The 15,371-nt window shown below is 40.5% G+C and overlaps 1 protein-coding gene across 2 annotated transcripts; it reads left to right on the forward strand.

Annotated features, from left to right (window-relative positions):
* Positions 1 to 142: 142 nt before the first annotated feature.
* Positions 143 to 13,505, forward strand: LOC121675723 (tumor necrosis factor receptor superfamily member 1B-like). 2 transcript variants are annotated; one of them, XM_042051387.1, is made up of 11 exons: positions 143 to 194; positions 231 to 279; positions 5,717 to 5,819; positions 7,801 to 7,929; positions 9,006 to 9,155; positions 9,947 to 10,040; positions 10,122 to 10,309; positions 11,047 to 11,121; positions 11,668 to 11,705; positions 12,227 to 12,497; positions 13,067 to 13,505. In XM_042051387.1, the coding sequence occupies exons 1-11, from the start codon at positions 166 to 168 to the stop codon at positions 13,363 to 13,365; spliced, it is 1,425 nt and encodes a 474-aa protein (XP_041907321.1). In that variant the 5' UTR covers positions 143 to 165; the 3' UTR covers positions 13,366 to 13,505. The 2 variants fall into 2 exon arrangements, with proteins under 2 accessions (XP_041907321.1, XP_041907323.1); XM_042051389.1 differs by lacking the exons at positions 143 to 194; positions 231 to 279 and adding an exon at positions 311 to 4,945.
* The last annotated feature ends 1,866 nt before the right edge of the window (positions 13,506 to 15,371 follow it).

The raw sequence follows: 15,371 nt of genomic DNA on the forward strand, positions 1-15,371 counted from the left end.
GAGACCCGCCACACAAGCCGAGAGCCGCGTGTAAGCAGCTCCGATGTCCGGGCCGCGGGGACCGCATCCGCCGCCGCTCGGCCGTGCCCGGGGCGGTGCCCCCGGGGGCCGGACCCGTCCCGGGGCCGCGGGACCGCCCCCGCCCCGCCCCTGCACTCGGCGGCGATGGGGCTGCGCTGGGCGCTGCTCCCGGCGTTGTTCCCGGCGCTGCTCCCGGCGCTGCTCCCGGTGCTGCTCCCGGCGCTGCTCCCGGTGCTGACCCGCGCCGCGGCCGGGCGGGTGAGCGGGGCCGGGCGGGGCGGGGGCGCTGCTCCAGGGGTGCTGGGAGCGCTGCAGAGCAGCGGGGGAAACGCGAGTGGGCCTCGCCTGATGCTGCCGCTCTCGAGGTGCGCGGCGAGCGGGCAGCCTCTCACTGCTGTGTGTGCGGTCTACTTGTCACCTGTCCGCCCCTTGTCGCCTGTCTGTCCCTTGTCACCTGTCCCCTGTCTCCTGCCCCTTGTCACATGTCCGTCTCTTGTCACCTCTGTACCCCTGGGCTTGCGCTGGATTCGCTGTGATCTCTACAGCAACCTCAAGTCCCGCTCTTAAGACTGCTTCAAAGCTCAGCCTGTGCCCTTTGTCTATGTCGTCGTTACTTCTTGGCTCCCCAAAGACTAATATTTTTTCCTGGATTTTCATCGGAAATAGGTTAATTTTGCAGGCTTGTTCGAATGTAAAAACTGTGGTGAGTGTCCTGGCAAGTGCACAGTGTAAACCCATATCTATATTACATTGTTTACACAGGAAGAGCTTGTTGAGCTGCTTTGGTTCCCTAGAGCTCTTCCCAATTTAAATCGAAAAGCCTTTTAATTTACAGTGAAGATCTGATGTGCTGCAGCTGTTACTGTTCCCCTTCATTGCAGTGGTGAATGTCATGTTCTATATCCAGCTTGTACCACTGTTTGGCAATGAGGGTTTGTAACTGTGTCAAAGAGCTCGATGGGATCTGTTTGCCTTTGGCTCTGTGTTTTCTGTACTGGTATATTGATAGCACTTTTCTGTCTGATTTTAAAATGTCCAGGATTGTGAAGATAAACATGGAAATGTTGCTGAGATGTCCAGGTCACTGTATTCTCATGTGATATTTATGTTATTTACATGTTTATTTAATCATAGGAATTTAGGCTGGATAAGACAAAGGTTCATTGAAATCAGGTGAGGATGTCAGAATGTGTATTGAACCCGGAATTACACAATGGTCTTTTAAGGACTACTGGGTGCTATAGCAAGTTGATAATATAATAAAATAATTATTTAACTGTTTCTCACTAATTTTTAATTCAGCTCTGTTTTTAAGGTGAGACTGTTTTGAACCTGATTTATGGGACACCTTGCAGTGGATAGGGTAAAGCAGATGGAGAAGGGAGAGTCTCAGAATTGTAGCAGAACTTATTACCAGAATTTAAGTGTCAGGTTTTGTCATACTTCATGCTGACCAAGGGGCTTTGGTTCAAAAGGAATTAGCTCTTCTCTCACTCTAAACATGACCAAAACATAACGATGGAAATAATGACAGAAACTTTCAGCATCACATTTAGCAAATAAGGAAAAGCCTATATATACAGTTAGAAAAACAAATGCAGTAGTTTCAGAAATACCACATCTGCCACAGAGCTGGAAAAAAACCCATGCCTGTTATATCAATTTTTAACAATGATTTATTAAAGAAAACTTACTTTATTTTTGAGGGAAACAAACTGGCAAAACAAGAGTTCTTGAGTGACACTACTTGGGTTTTTTCTCATTCATCTGAAAGTCTCTGAAAGTTCCCAGCCTCAGTCCCTGTGTTAGACACAGGAACTGAACATCATTTTTGCCATTTTGTACAATTGAGTCACCAGAGTTATCAGAAATAGCCTGAAATTTTCAAACAGAAGAGCTGGTGAAATGTGTATGTTTTTCTAAATACATATGTAATAAAATATACCTTGTCTTCCTACAAACTTGGACTTCTATAATTTTTGTGTGTTGTGAACAGCTTCCATATTCTGTGCATCTCCCTGCTTTCTCATTCTGAGAAGATGTTTTCATATTCTGGTGGTGAGTGGCAATGAAATAGAATTCCTGGCAGTAAGCAGAGACACTGTTTTCTCAGGGAGGGGGGATGTGGAACTGTTAATCTGTTGGTGTGCGGCTGTGCAAGGACTCCTGCTTTATAGAAGTAAAGTGCAATATAGGATGGGAGAATAATTCACATAATGGACCATAATCTTTGAGAGAGATGTGCAGCACAGCAGCTTTGAAAGAAACTTTATAGTGTGAGTAAAGTTGGCATAGCCTGATACAACTCCAGCTGATTTGGGAGATGCTGTTATCTGGTAACTAAACTTCAACAGAATTATTTTTGTAAATGAGAAGTTTAAATATTTTAGACAGAATTTTATTTTTTGCTGTCTTCAGTAGGCCTGGTAGCTCAGCAGACAGTGTCTCTGTACCTCAAGTCCTTTCCATAGAAACAGATTTTACAACAGAGACCTCAGTGACTTCATTGTGGTTTCACATGCATGAAGAACATTGTACACAGATGTAGTTCCTCTTCAGACTCCTCTGATTGACAGCTTAAGTTTGAAGGCAAATGTATGAAAAGGAGACCAGTAGAAATGTAGACATATGAGTTAGGATTAAAATAGATGCTTAAATATCGTTGTTTAAATGGCCTTGAGTGAAAATGTATGTTATGGAAATGGATTTATATATATTCATCCATCATGATAACATATTTTATTTTCATTATGTAAGATACTTAAATTTAAGTATACATAAAGTCCTTTCAGTTGGTGTGGAGACAGCTGTTAGCCCACTCCTCTCCAGGGAGTCATCTGTATAGTGATCTCTGTAGTGCAAACAGGATAATAATGATCCAAACAATGCAGGAACTCCAGAGTCAGGAGTCACTGACTTTGTGTATGTAACTTTAGTTATCGCTTAATGCAGAGAGGCATTGCAGAAATCTCCCTAGTGAGTTACAAAGTCAAAGGCAAGCATAGTTTATCCATTTCTCTGCCAAAATGTATTGCTTAATTTGATGTGCATAGAGCTAGACTAAATTTTGTGTTTCAGAATGTTTGTTCCTCTACTGATAGAATAACAGAATCACCAGGTTGGAAGGGACCTTCAAGATCACCGAGTCCAACCCATGCCCTAACACCACCTCGACTAAACCACGGCACTGGTTGTTTAGTTGATTGGCCACATCCAATCTTTTTTTAAACACATCCAAGGATGGTGACTCCACCGGGCTACCTCCCCAGGCAGATGATTCCAGAACTTTATGACTCTTTCAGTAAAAACTTTTTCCTAACATCCAAGACAGATGAGGCATTTTATTTCTACTTGTACCTGTCAAATTAAATGAAGTCTTCCAAAGTCTTAATTTTGTCCATATAAATTTCTTTTAAGTCAGCTGCCATTAGACACTGCTACCTAAACTGAGAAGCTCTAAGGCTGTAATGCAAAATCAGGTTAATTTCCCTTCACACAATCTGCTTGTAGAACATTGAATCACAGTAAAAACAGAGGATAAAATAAGGACCTGTGGGAGATACAAACACTAGCAAAATGCAAAGATTGTGAAATATAATATGGCCTCTACTCATCACTCTTTCAGCCCAAAGTAGCCAATGGATCTGGATGCCAGACAGAAATCTTATATGGCCCAACTCAGACTTTAGGATTGGTGACATTGCTAGAAAATTTGGGTCTTTTAGCAAAGAAATCCCAGAAGAGTTTTAAAACTAGTAAAAGGCCTACACTTCCTCTGACTGATTTGACAGCTTTGATTAAACTAGTTTGTTGGGAGTAGCTACTAAATGAATTGAATCCTTCCAGGGCAAACCAAACTGAGCATGCGTTTGTGCCTGTGTGTGCACAAATCGTAGCTAAGCCAGTCACAAGTCCCTTTTAGTTTCCCATCATGTTATTTGAGGACAGTTGGGGAGAAATTGTCAATTGTAAGTCACTGAGAGCCACAGCTCATCACATAGAATTTCAGGGAGATTGTATTAGACAGTAGAGAGATCCTTCCAAGCACAACTTCAGAGAAACAGGCATGAACCCAGCAACTGACAGGTTTTCCTGTGTCTGTAGCTCACAGGGCAGGATTTACAACAGACAGGGAAGAGCATGAGATAAGAACTTTTTTCTTTGCCAGGAAGCCTCACCAGCAGGGTAATTTGTGATGTGGTTTATTGTATTTCTCCTTTTTTTTTCTCTGTTTGTTCTTGCAGTGAAGATTTATGTTTTGAAAAGGCTCTCAACTGCTTGTTTTAATGAAGTTGATCATAGTGACTACAAAAATGGGATGACAATATTTAATCTTTCCTCTTTTAATAAAAAAGTAACTTAAAAATACTTTTGATGAGAGCAGAGCCCTTTTCTCCTTCATCAGATTTTAGTGTCAGCTCAAGTTCATCATCCTGCAAACAGGATGATTTATCATTGTCCATCCTATGATATCTAAACTCAAGAAGACTTTTCTCTGCCTTCACATTCTCAGAAAAGGGTTTTTTTGACACTGACCATTGAGTAGGTTGACAAAATCCTGTTTCTGATCACAGGTAAATAAGAGGTAGAATATTTCAATGAGCTGCATGCTGAATTCCCTTTAAGCAATTGCTGAGGGTGGGAAACATTAGTCTCCTTTGTCAGTAATGTGAAGACACAACAGATATTCAACATGTTTTTCAGTAACGCGGAAGGATATTTTCATTACCGGCCTCCCAAGAGCTTGTTCCTGTTTTGATTTCTCTTTTTAGTAATGATTCCTCTAAATGTGTGTAGATTACGCATGGAGCAATCTCTTCAGATTGCAGAAAGCTGAGCAGTGTCACATCCTTTTTAAACAGTGCCTTTCTGCTCTAGCAGGAAACTCCTATGCTTGTCCAACCTAACAGGAGCCTTCTTTCAAGTAAGTGTATTTTTCCCTTTGAAAATAGTCGGCAAGTCATCAAATAATTTGACTCTTGTTCATTGAAGTCGTTGAGGTGTGCTGATCAGTGTGAGCTGAAATCAGGCACCCTGTATTTCATGATTGTCTCTAATGCATTTAACCTGCATATTTGTCTGCACCTTCTGCAAAGGTGCTGCTTCTCAGAAGCAGCAGTGCAATTTTTGGAGGCGTAATTTTCAAAACATCAAGGCCTTTCTTGCTCAGGAAGGAATCACAGAGTATCTGGAAAGATAAAAGCCTTTTTTCCTTTTCTTTGGAAAGGTTGGCTGAAGTCTTTGAGCTACTTTGCAGTAAATGTTTTTCCCATAAACCTACACGTAGTAATTTAGGTTTCTCTGGTGTTTTGTCAGATGTTGTTTGAGCCGTGGAAGCTGAGGATAAGGCACTCAGCTCTTTGGTTTGGGGGATGCAGTAGTGACTGGGTGTGATGTTAATCCCATAGTTCCACTGCACTCTTTTGAACCTAAAACCTGGAGAAATCACTTTGTTCACGATGGTGGATCTTTGAAAAACAAAGGAACCTCAAAAGAGTCGAAAGCAGCTCATTAGCTGTGCATTGCCCTGCAGCCTCTTGGCACCTGCTGTGTTCTGTTTCACTGGGGCTACATCGGTGCCTTAGAAAGGAAAGTGCTTGTAATTGCATTGGTCTTTAGGTATTTGTCTCTTGTGGGTCTCTAATTCAGGATCAGAATGGACTTGTGACCCATGACTACCCTTTGATTCTCCTAGGAATACTCATTACCTTATATGCCACAGTTTGCACAATGCAATGATCCCAGCACCGAATTCTATGATGAAGAACTTAATAAATGCTGCAGCCAGTGCCCTCCAGGTAGGTTATAATTCAAACTATTACTTTACTCAGCCAAATTCTCCCAATTTTCAGATGATCATAGTGTATTTTGATTACTTACACATCTAAAGTGCATCAGATTTTTGCTGTGGTAATGCATTCTTCCTCAAAGACAACAAAACACTGTGACTGCAAAACACCTGCAAAAGAGACACATTGTCCATCAGAATTGGAGTTCTCCTACAAGGTTAACCTGGCTGGGGCTTACCAGGAGGTAGGTTCTGAGCTTGTGTAAGCACAGCTCTTCATGAAGTTTTCATTAAATTAATTAAAGTAATTTTAGTCAACATTGGAGGGGGAGCAACAGCTCACTAAGGGAATTACAAAAATTAGGCAACACAGACCCAAGCCCACTAATAAAAAATACATTGTAAAACAGGGCATGAAGTAAAGCTTAGTTTCTGCACTATGATAGTATCACTTAGACAAGGGGCTTTCCATTGAACAGGTCAATCTATCATTGCTCATTAAGGGAGTTTTGTTGTCTTTTACTGTAAATCAGACACTGCATAGCACTGTCAGACTGGGGACAGGACTGCAGACGCTGTCTGCTCTGAGCTGTCGTGTCTTATACGCCAGGGGTGATTATTAGTGACCTGTAGTTAGCAAAAGTCATTGTCTGTGGGTTTTGGGGTTGTTTTTAGGGAGTGGGATAGTAATGTTCTTTGGAGATTTTGGTAGTAGGGTTTTGGCAACAAGTTGTAACTATATTATATTAGATACAGCAAAAAACCTGTCCTTTTTTCCTCATTACATGCTGAGCAAAGAAAATTTGTCTCCATAAATGCTGATCTGTCAGATCCGGAAGTTTAAACAGGAAATCAGTATTTGCTGAAACAGCTGCAGTTTCTTGAATTGACTGAAATTATCTAGATAGATCTGTCAAACTTCCTTTGTTCATGACAGATGAAAAGATGGTAATTCATAGGTAAAACTCTTCTGTTGTGTTATGTAGTGTTCAGTACTAAATCAGCGTAAATCATTAGCAGGATGTAGGATGCAGAATGTAAAGGTTCAAGTAAGTACAAGGAAAAACAAAGTCTTTGGAAATAACTCATTTGGCTCACCTCCAGGGCCTATTCTTTTGAAAAACAGATTCTCCAAGCAGCTCCAAAATTTTTTCAGTGTTATTCCTGCTTTCTGAGTATGTTTTCCAGGATATTTCTGTAAAGGATATGAGACATGGACTTTTATCTTCTTTGTCCTTTCACATGAAAGGGAAATGGCAACTGATGTGTTTTCCTTTCTCCCAAATGAATATGTTGGAATTCATATTTACATGTTCCCACCACTATACTAAGCTCTGTTGGTGGTGAGAAGCTTTGAAGAAACTACCTTTGATAGTTTTTAACTTTGTCTGGAATGCCAGGAGTTTCAGCAACTCCTGCTTGGCTCTGTTAAGGCTGGCTGGAGAGGTGAGGGAGAAAGTGCGCGCTCGTGTCCTTTACGTAGTGACAAGTGGTGAAGTTCTAATTCAGGTCTGTTTGTGATGGTACTTGATTTTGCCCTCTCTACTCACTGCCTTTAATAGCAGTTAGGGTCTCACCCAGGCACATCATTCTGGCATGTGCCTGACTTTGGGTGTGAAACACTTCCCTGTGTTCACCATAAAACAGCTTCTGCGAAGGTAAAATGTTTGGTTTATGTATTGTGGTAGCTGCACCTAAGTATGTGCTGAGGGGTTCTGTTCAGCATTGAGGCTGCCTTGTTTTGAATGTGGCTGGAATTCACTGAACTGAATGTAGGAAAAGGGGTCAAACATGAGTGAACATAAATCAGATTTTCCCTGTAGAGACATGCAGTCCTGCTTTATATCAACAGTTTCTTGGTATATGATACCAATCTGATAGTGTCAGTGAAGGGAAGGGATTCTACAGCTAAGAATGAAACTTAATTCCTAGTGATCTTTTCCTGTGAGATGCTTTCTCTATTTTGGTTTGCATTATTTTTCTTTTAATAGGTCAGTATAGGACAGGGAGCTGCAGTCACACCGTGGACACAAAGTGCAGCCCCTGCAGACCTAAAACGTACACAGCGATCTGGAATCACTCTCCACAGTGCTTTGCTTGCTCACCACCCTGCAAGAAAGGTAGGCTTGGATTAGTAAAGAGGCTTGTTCAAAGATTGGGCTTGGTTTAACCTTGTCTTTTCTCCTAAGAAAACCAGGAGATTTTGTCAATCAGTTGTATAGTCCTCATGCTTTTGGAACATGTAAGATTTAGGGATAAGAACCAAGGAAAAGTCTTGCAGGGAGCCCTGGCCCTTTTCAAGTCCTAAAAATGAGACACCAATCTTATATTATTAAAAGCTAAGACACTACATCACCAAAATAATTCCAAATGCCATCAGTAGAATAGGTTCCTTCTTATAACGTCCCATCAAGAGATCTTAAGACCTGACTTGGACACTGGTAAACGGATAATTACATTTCCGGCATCCTGTCATTTCTCATTTTGTCTGCTGAAGTGACAACAGCAAACATGGGTTGTGACATTCCTCTCTTAATTTTATTTGTTTTGCAAAGCAGCAGTCAGTGAGAGCACACTGGTTCTGTTCACTGAAGCAGCTTAACAGTACATAAGGTAGAACATTGTACCAACACCTGTACTTTGGGCATCTGCATTAACAAACTCGGTCATGCTGTTCTCCATCATTTCTAGTGGAAATTGGTGTAGAACATTATATACTTGATTCACTGAGAAGTAAGTTTTAAGGATACAGCCTATGTTGAAAGGACCTTTGGTCTCATCTAAATAGATAATCTTACAAAGCTGGATAACTACAATGTGGAAATGTCTGTAGTAAAATCTCCAAACACTTTAAATACAGTTACATAATCTGCACAGACTGAAAATCTCAGTATGGCCCCAGGTACTGTAGTGGTGAACGCAAATGGCCATGTTTGGGGTTATCACAAAATATAACACAACCGCAGGTACAGAGTTTTAAGTGTGCACTCTACAGATGCAAATTTCTCCTTGCCTAGAGAGAGAAAACTCTTCTGAAAATGTAGATATTGCGGCATATAACACATTTGATTTATGGTGCTATACAAGCCCAAAACTTGTGGAATGTGAACATCACCTCATGTTCACTCGAAACATTGCAGGCTGTGATTTTAAATGTTGTCAATGACATCTTGCTTTGTTCTTGTTTTAAAACCAGGGCTTGTACAGAATCAAACATGCACTAGGTCCCAGGACAGAGTCTGTAGCTGCCCACCCCATAAGTACTGTGTTTCCAAACTAGACGAGTACTGCGAAGTGTGTAGAGCACATAAGAAGTGCGGCAAAGGTTACCGGGTTTCCAGAAAAGGTAATTTGATTTTGAACACTCTGCTTACTGAACGCTTACTCTGGCCTAATTCCCTACACATGTGCATTCTTTTTAGGGTTTATTTTTACATTCTTAGCAAGTAGGCACTAACCAGAGTAACAGTATTCTCCAGAGGTATATCCAAAGGGACAACATGTTGCAATCTCTTACTTCATGTATCATAAAGTTCCCAATCCAACTTAATCTTCGTTTTGCTCTACCGTGTGATTTATTCTGTACAAGTGACTGAGATTCAAAACCACTTAATCAGTCCTTAAATCCTTGAGACAGGGCTTCAGGTAGAATTACTGTACACCAATAAATAATGATGACTCCATGGTGTCCTGCAGAATTGATACGGTTTTATTAGTTGATGGAATCTACCACTCTAATAATATATCTGTCTCAAAATGACAAATAGTTTTCAAACATTTGAAACACTGAATATTTAAAAAAAATTAGGAATCATTTGAGAAGATGCAGAACACAACAGTATGGTAGTCAGTCAGTCAGGGACTAGTGAAAGAGCTCAGCTTTGTCTGCAGCACCACCATTTGAACCTTTTGGTGGGCTTTTAGTCCTTGAAAAAGATTGGCTATTAATGGCACCAAACTAACAGCTGGTTAATCTTCTCTTTGGGTTGGGTGCTTCAAGTGAATGTCTTCTGTGAATAGTTATAGGCTGTATTTTTGCACTGCCTCTGTATCACTGCCAGGATCTCCTGCAGACCTTGATTATTCATTCTTGTTTCTCACCAGATGAGTAACTGGAGTTTTCCTCTTTGTTTAAAGGGACAGACAGCACAGACACGGAATGTAAACCTTGTCCTCCTGGCACGTTTTCCCCTGAGGAATCCTACAACACCAGCTGTACACCCCATTCCATGTGAGCCAGTGTTCTGTCCAAAGCGGCCTTAACTGTGCAGGGCTTTCTGTCTTTCCTGACTTCTCTTTCTGTCTCTTGCAGTTGTAAATCAGTGGTTGTTCCTGGGAACAGCAGGAATGACACTGTTTGCAGTGACTCAGGAACAGCCACAGTTCTGCCTCACACCATTTTGAACCTACTCCTGACCCAAAGCTCAGCTTCCCACAAACCTGAAATAATAACTCAACCTGTCACGTTAAACTCTGTACCTGACCTGTCCCACATCACCGGTGAGCTTTAACTCATTTAAAGTCACTTTTGTGTGCCCGGGAACCAAGTTTATATTTAGTTCTCAGTGTCTCTCCAAGACCAGTCACCTGTACCCAAACAGAACCTCAGAAGAACTCAATTAATTCAATGTGACACTGCTTGTAGTGAGCTGCATTTTTACCTGTGCATCTGCACTATCCTAGTCCTTGTAAATCTGAAAATATTTCTAAAAAAACTCCGAACTAGATTATACAAGGCATCTCCTGAGAATTGTTGCTATAGCTGGTAGAAAAGGTATCTTATATTCTGGACTGAGGCAAACCTGACCTGGTGAGAGGTCTTTGGAGTCTTCTGTCAGCCTTTCCTGAGACCGGAGGTCCTGACAGCATTCCCAGGTTGGATGTGTTCTCTCCTGTTCACAGCCCATCCAGAAGGCAGAGATGTTTAGGAGCATTCTGAGCTACCTTGCCCTGTATGTGACAAACTTGCTTGCCTGGAGAAATACCTTTTGTGACCAAGGCCAAAACTCTGTCCTCCCTTTTCGGGAGAGGAGAATTCATTTTTATGAAGTGGTAATGACTGGAATGAGACTTTGGTATCTGACAATTAGGGCATCAAATATGAATGTCAGACATACACAATACTTGTAAATTTAGCTTTTGTAGGCATGGGCAGAAACTACAAAACTGCCTTTTTCTAATTAGATCCTTTGTTAGATCAACCTGCTAAATAATTTCTCCTCTTTATTTATTTTCAGGAGCAGTAGCAGGGCCACTGTTACTGGTCCTGATAATTGCTATTTTGGGGTATTGCTTAGTCTCAAACAAAAAAGGTAAGATTCATTAAATGAAAACAAGCAAATCTGTAAAAACTGGGAAGTCACCTTATTTCCCATTAATTTGAGCCTGGTGGTTGATTGAAGTTAGTGTCTTAGAAGATGCCAGCTTTCTTCAAATCTGTCTTGTTCCTCAGAATTTAGGTAATTGTCTAAACTCACAAAAGCCTTGGAGTTGGACAACTGTGCAACAATTGTGCTTCTACTGAAGCTTGTTAAATATTCGGTACTTCATCGTTTAAATATTAGACAATTTCAGGTGTCATAATTAAACTGTGGTTTATTGTCATCAATACATTTTCTTGCTGACACTATACAAGCAAAATTATGAATTCATGCAGAGGCTTCTCTTTGCTTCCTGGCTAAATTTAAGTCACAAAATTAATACAATACAGCTTTCAATGTTTTCAAACTGTCTGTAATAAGTGTACATTTGGAGTTTATTCCAGGAGCATGGGATCACTCAGCCTAGTTTAGGGTGCAGCTGTTGCAAATGGGACAGGTTTGGGTGCTAATGAACTAACTGTCTTTGCTCACTTGCAGCCCTTGTGTACTCCGCACCAGCTACAGAAGCAGATTTGGTGAGCGTCCTCTCTTTCCATCTCTTCCATTTCTTCAAAAGTTATACAGAAATCATAAATTCTCACCTAATTACAAGTAGAAGAAAACTGCACAGCAGGAAGAAAACTGGAGTGAGAATGGGGTGGTTTGGTCCTCAAGCCAGGGTGTAAGATGTACCTTATATACCCCACATAATGTCCCACCCTCACTTTATGTGAGGCTAAAAACAGCAGTAAAACACAGGTGGGGTTTGGAAAACCAGATTTTACAGCCTTTGGTCCCTAAGTAATCAGAGTAGTGCTGTGGGTGCCTTCAGGAGATGGGTTCATTTTGTGGAACCCCCAATGAGATGTTACAAATTTTACTTACAGTCATCACTATGCAAATGAAAATAATTATAGAATGGCTTGGGTTGGAAAGGACCTTAAAGCTCCTCTAGTTCCAATCATCAGTGGTTTCTTTAGCTGCCAAAATACTGACCAAAAAGTGGGCTTTTTTTTTTTAAAGATTAATGTTTTGCATTTCTCTGCAAATGTTCTAGCCTTTTCCCCCTCCAGAAAAACAGTGTGACAAAAAAGTGAGAGATACAGAATTGCAGAACTCTAGGAGTTCTGAACAGGAGCAACAGCATCTCTTGGAAACTTCTGGATCCAGCAGTAGTGTCCTGAATAATCCAACTGGATCTGCAAGCATCAGTGTAATAAATAAAAAGAATGATGAAAGAAAAAACCCAGAAGGATTTCAGCAGCAACATTCACCTCCAGAAGGTTCTAAACTCCACAGTGGAGACAGACACAGCTCTGTGAGTTCAGGTAGGAATGATTCTGAACAATCCAGAACCTCTTGAAATTTGATTATCAGTTATGAATCTTTTTAGCAGAAGTTTAAATGGCAGGATAAAACATATGAGTCTGGTTCAGCAGAGAGAAAATTTAGTAGCTTTTGAAAAGAAAAAGTGATTGTTTTAAGTTGCCACCCTGAGACAGTAAAGAGAGAGTTTTCCCAGTGGAGAAACAGGTATTTAGGGACTAGGGGATCACGTGGTTGGTGAGTGGAAGTAGGAGTCAAAGGGAGCAGTTACAGAAGAACATTGTCAATAGCATTTGAAATGACAACAGATGGGCAAGGAATTGTTTGCAATCCAGGGCTCTGCATTCATTTTTGTAGCCTTTATTTCTGGGGTGATATGTGGATTTTATGGTACCAGTAAAACCCACTAAAATGTTACAGAACCAACTCCACCAGCTTGACTAAATTAAGTGAAGCAAAAAGATACTGAGTGTCTATTTTAACTGTAGGTCAAAGAGCTGGATAAAGAATCCAGCTGTCCCATTCTGGTTTCATTCTTCCATGTTTAATGTGTTGTATGTTTATTTGACAGAACATTCTGGTAACGGAGGAACGCAGGTGAATGTGACGTGTATTGTTAAGTTTTGCAGCCCTGACTGCAGCTCCCAGTGCCCCGAGCAGACTAGTTCAACTAGAAGGGATTATGGAAGCACTCCCTGTTATTCCCCAACAGGGGAAGAAACTCCCCTTTCAAAAGAAGAAAATGCCTTGAAAAAAGAAACTGAAATTCACATCGCAGTGGAAAATGAGGACAATTTACTTCAAGACTTACTTCCACAAGAAATGAAGGTTCCTCTGGGTATTCAAGATGCTGGGATGAAAACTAGTTAAAGGAAATTACAGATCATATGCTGATGAACTGATAAAATTAATCAAACAATCTCTGGTGTTATAAAACAAACCTCATGGTAAATGTAGCTTTCTTACAGAGATTTGAAATTTCAGATGAATATAGACACTGATGCTTTTGAGGTTTCCAGTCTCTTCTGTCACTTTGCAGTTTAAAAGACAAAGCATTCAAATTTTTTAAAATTTAATGGCCAGCTCCTCCCTTTCTTCAGTGATACTCTAGAAGGACCTTTATGAGACTTGAAAAGGAACATTTTTCGAACTTTATGCCATTAAGTTTTCTCCTCAGTCTTCTTGTGGTGATAATTTGGGTTCAGGTCTGCCACATTTCAAGAACATGGCTGTGACCAGCACTTCTAAGGGACTGGAGTTAATTTATCATTCTTTCAGTGCTCAGGAATCATCCGTTTGATTTGAATTTTAAAGCTTTTGCATTCAGTTTCCTATCCCCTATCTTAGTTATCTTTGGAAATATCCTCCTGGATATTTCTTTCGTTATTACAGTTTGTTTTTTCTCATTATCAGACCAAATTTCTCAAGTACATACAGGGTATCAGGAAGTGAAATCTTTTACACAAGCGTTTTTTACAACTAAAATTACAACTGTTGTGTCTAAACAACAGCATTTCATTCTCTGTATGTAGCTCATTTTGTTTTAGAAGGGAAAACCTAGATAGAACTGTTGTTATCTTGGAGTAGGAAGTAAGTTCCTTTTGTTGACAACTCTAGAGTTTGTCACCTTTGTGTCCTGGCTGATGTAACATGTTTCCCCAATTGATCCTGACCTCATTTTTGAGGTAAACCATAAATCCAAAGTATTTTCCCTGTGTTCAGTGACTATTAGAGCAGATCCCTGTGATTATCTTTGTCAGATAGCTCACTGCCCTCAGGTGGCAGAGCATCATCCGTAATAAACGGAATTTACTGAAACCGCAGAACCTGAAAATCCTGTTCTCCTTCACTGCTTGATGACGCTGGAGCTCCAACCACCTCTTACAGAAAATTAGTGGAGGTTCTCCTTGAATTAAGTGGTTTGGAAGCCAATATTTAGAAACCCACTTCCCATAATTATATTTTACATCTGTGATTTAACTGTCAATTGTGGTGGCTGTGTTCAACCAGAATCTGCAATCCAGAGTCTGAATCCCATGGGAGTGAAGTCATACAATGACACGTAACTCTTGTTTTATGCCATAAAAACACTGTTGGACTATGTGATCGCTGTACTTCCCACTGAACTGTCCTAATCTATTTCAAGATAGACACAGTGGTTGTTTCTGAGGCCTGAGACGTAAAAAGATCTTTTGGAATAACATTTATTCTATTGCTACAAAAGAGTATTCAGATTTTGAAAATACAGATTTTAAACTTCCACAAAAGTTATGAGGTTGCTGATATTATTTCTGGAACTGGGAACTGACAAACAGGTCTGTAGTTCTACTATGAAGAAACTTTTTACAAATGTATACTAAACTTACACTTGAAGGTAGTTTCAGGACTTTGAAAATGGGCACATTGAAACTACTACAGAACTGAAGGATTTAGGCAAGAACATAATTTTTCACAGCACTTTGAACCTCTTGTGCCGTAATATTTCTGTCATTTTTTCTCCGTCAGCTCCCATTATTGGCGCCATATTGAAGCAGCAAAGGAAGATTTTTGAAGAAGTTTAAAAACGTTAAAAAAGAGGATCCTGTTAAAATAGTTAATTTACTGAGTTTTCAAATTAAGGAGCTGTCACAGAGAGAAAAGCCATGTTTTATGTTGAAGTAGGAAAAATGAGCCTGCATTTGCTTATACAAAGTATGAAAAAACCAAACCAAAACGAGAAACATATCTTTTTATAGATATATGTATCGTCAAGTTTCCTGACCTCTTTATTAAACAAAATTCGGATTTCAGCGTGGCTCTCTCACTGCACAGGTTACCTATCGCAGCTGGCCGAGCGCGCTGAGGTTGTTACTGAGGAGCCGCTGCTCCTGCAGCCT

The sequence above is a fragment of the Corvus kubaryi genome, unplaced genomic scaffold (assembly GCF_017639235.1).
Source record: "Corvus kubaryi isolate FWS band 111438036 unplaced genomic scaffold, C.kubaryi_AGA036_p1.0 75, whole genome shotgun sequence".
Classification (NCBI taxonomy): domain Eukaryota; kingdom Metazoa; phylum Chordata; class Aves; order Passeriformes; family Corvidae; genus Corvus; species Corvus kubaryi.

Excerpts from the sequence above, each read along its gene's own strand:
- LOC121675723 (XM_042051387.1), top strand. The coding sequence starts at position 166 with ATGGGGCTGCGCTGGGCGCTGCTCCCGGC. Across the intron at positions 9,156-9,946 it reads TTACCGGGTTTCCAGAAAAG|GGACAGACAGCACAGACACG; the intron begins GTAATTTGATTT and ends CTTTGTTTAAAG. Across the intron at positions 11,122-11,667 it reads CTTAGTCTCAAACAAAAAAG|CCCTTGTGTACTCCGCACCA; the intron begins GTAAGATTCATT and ends GCTCACTTGCAG.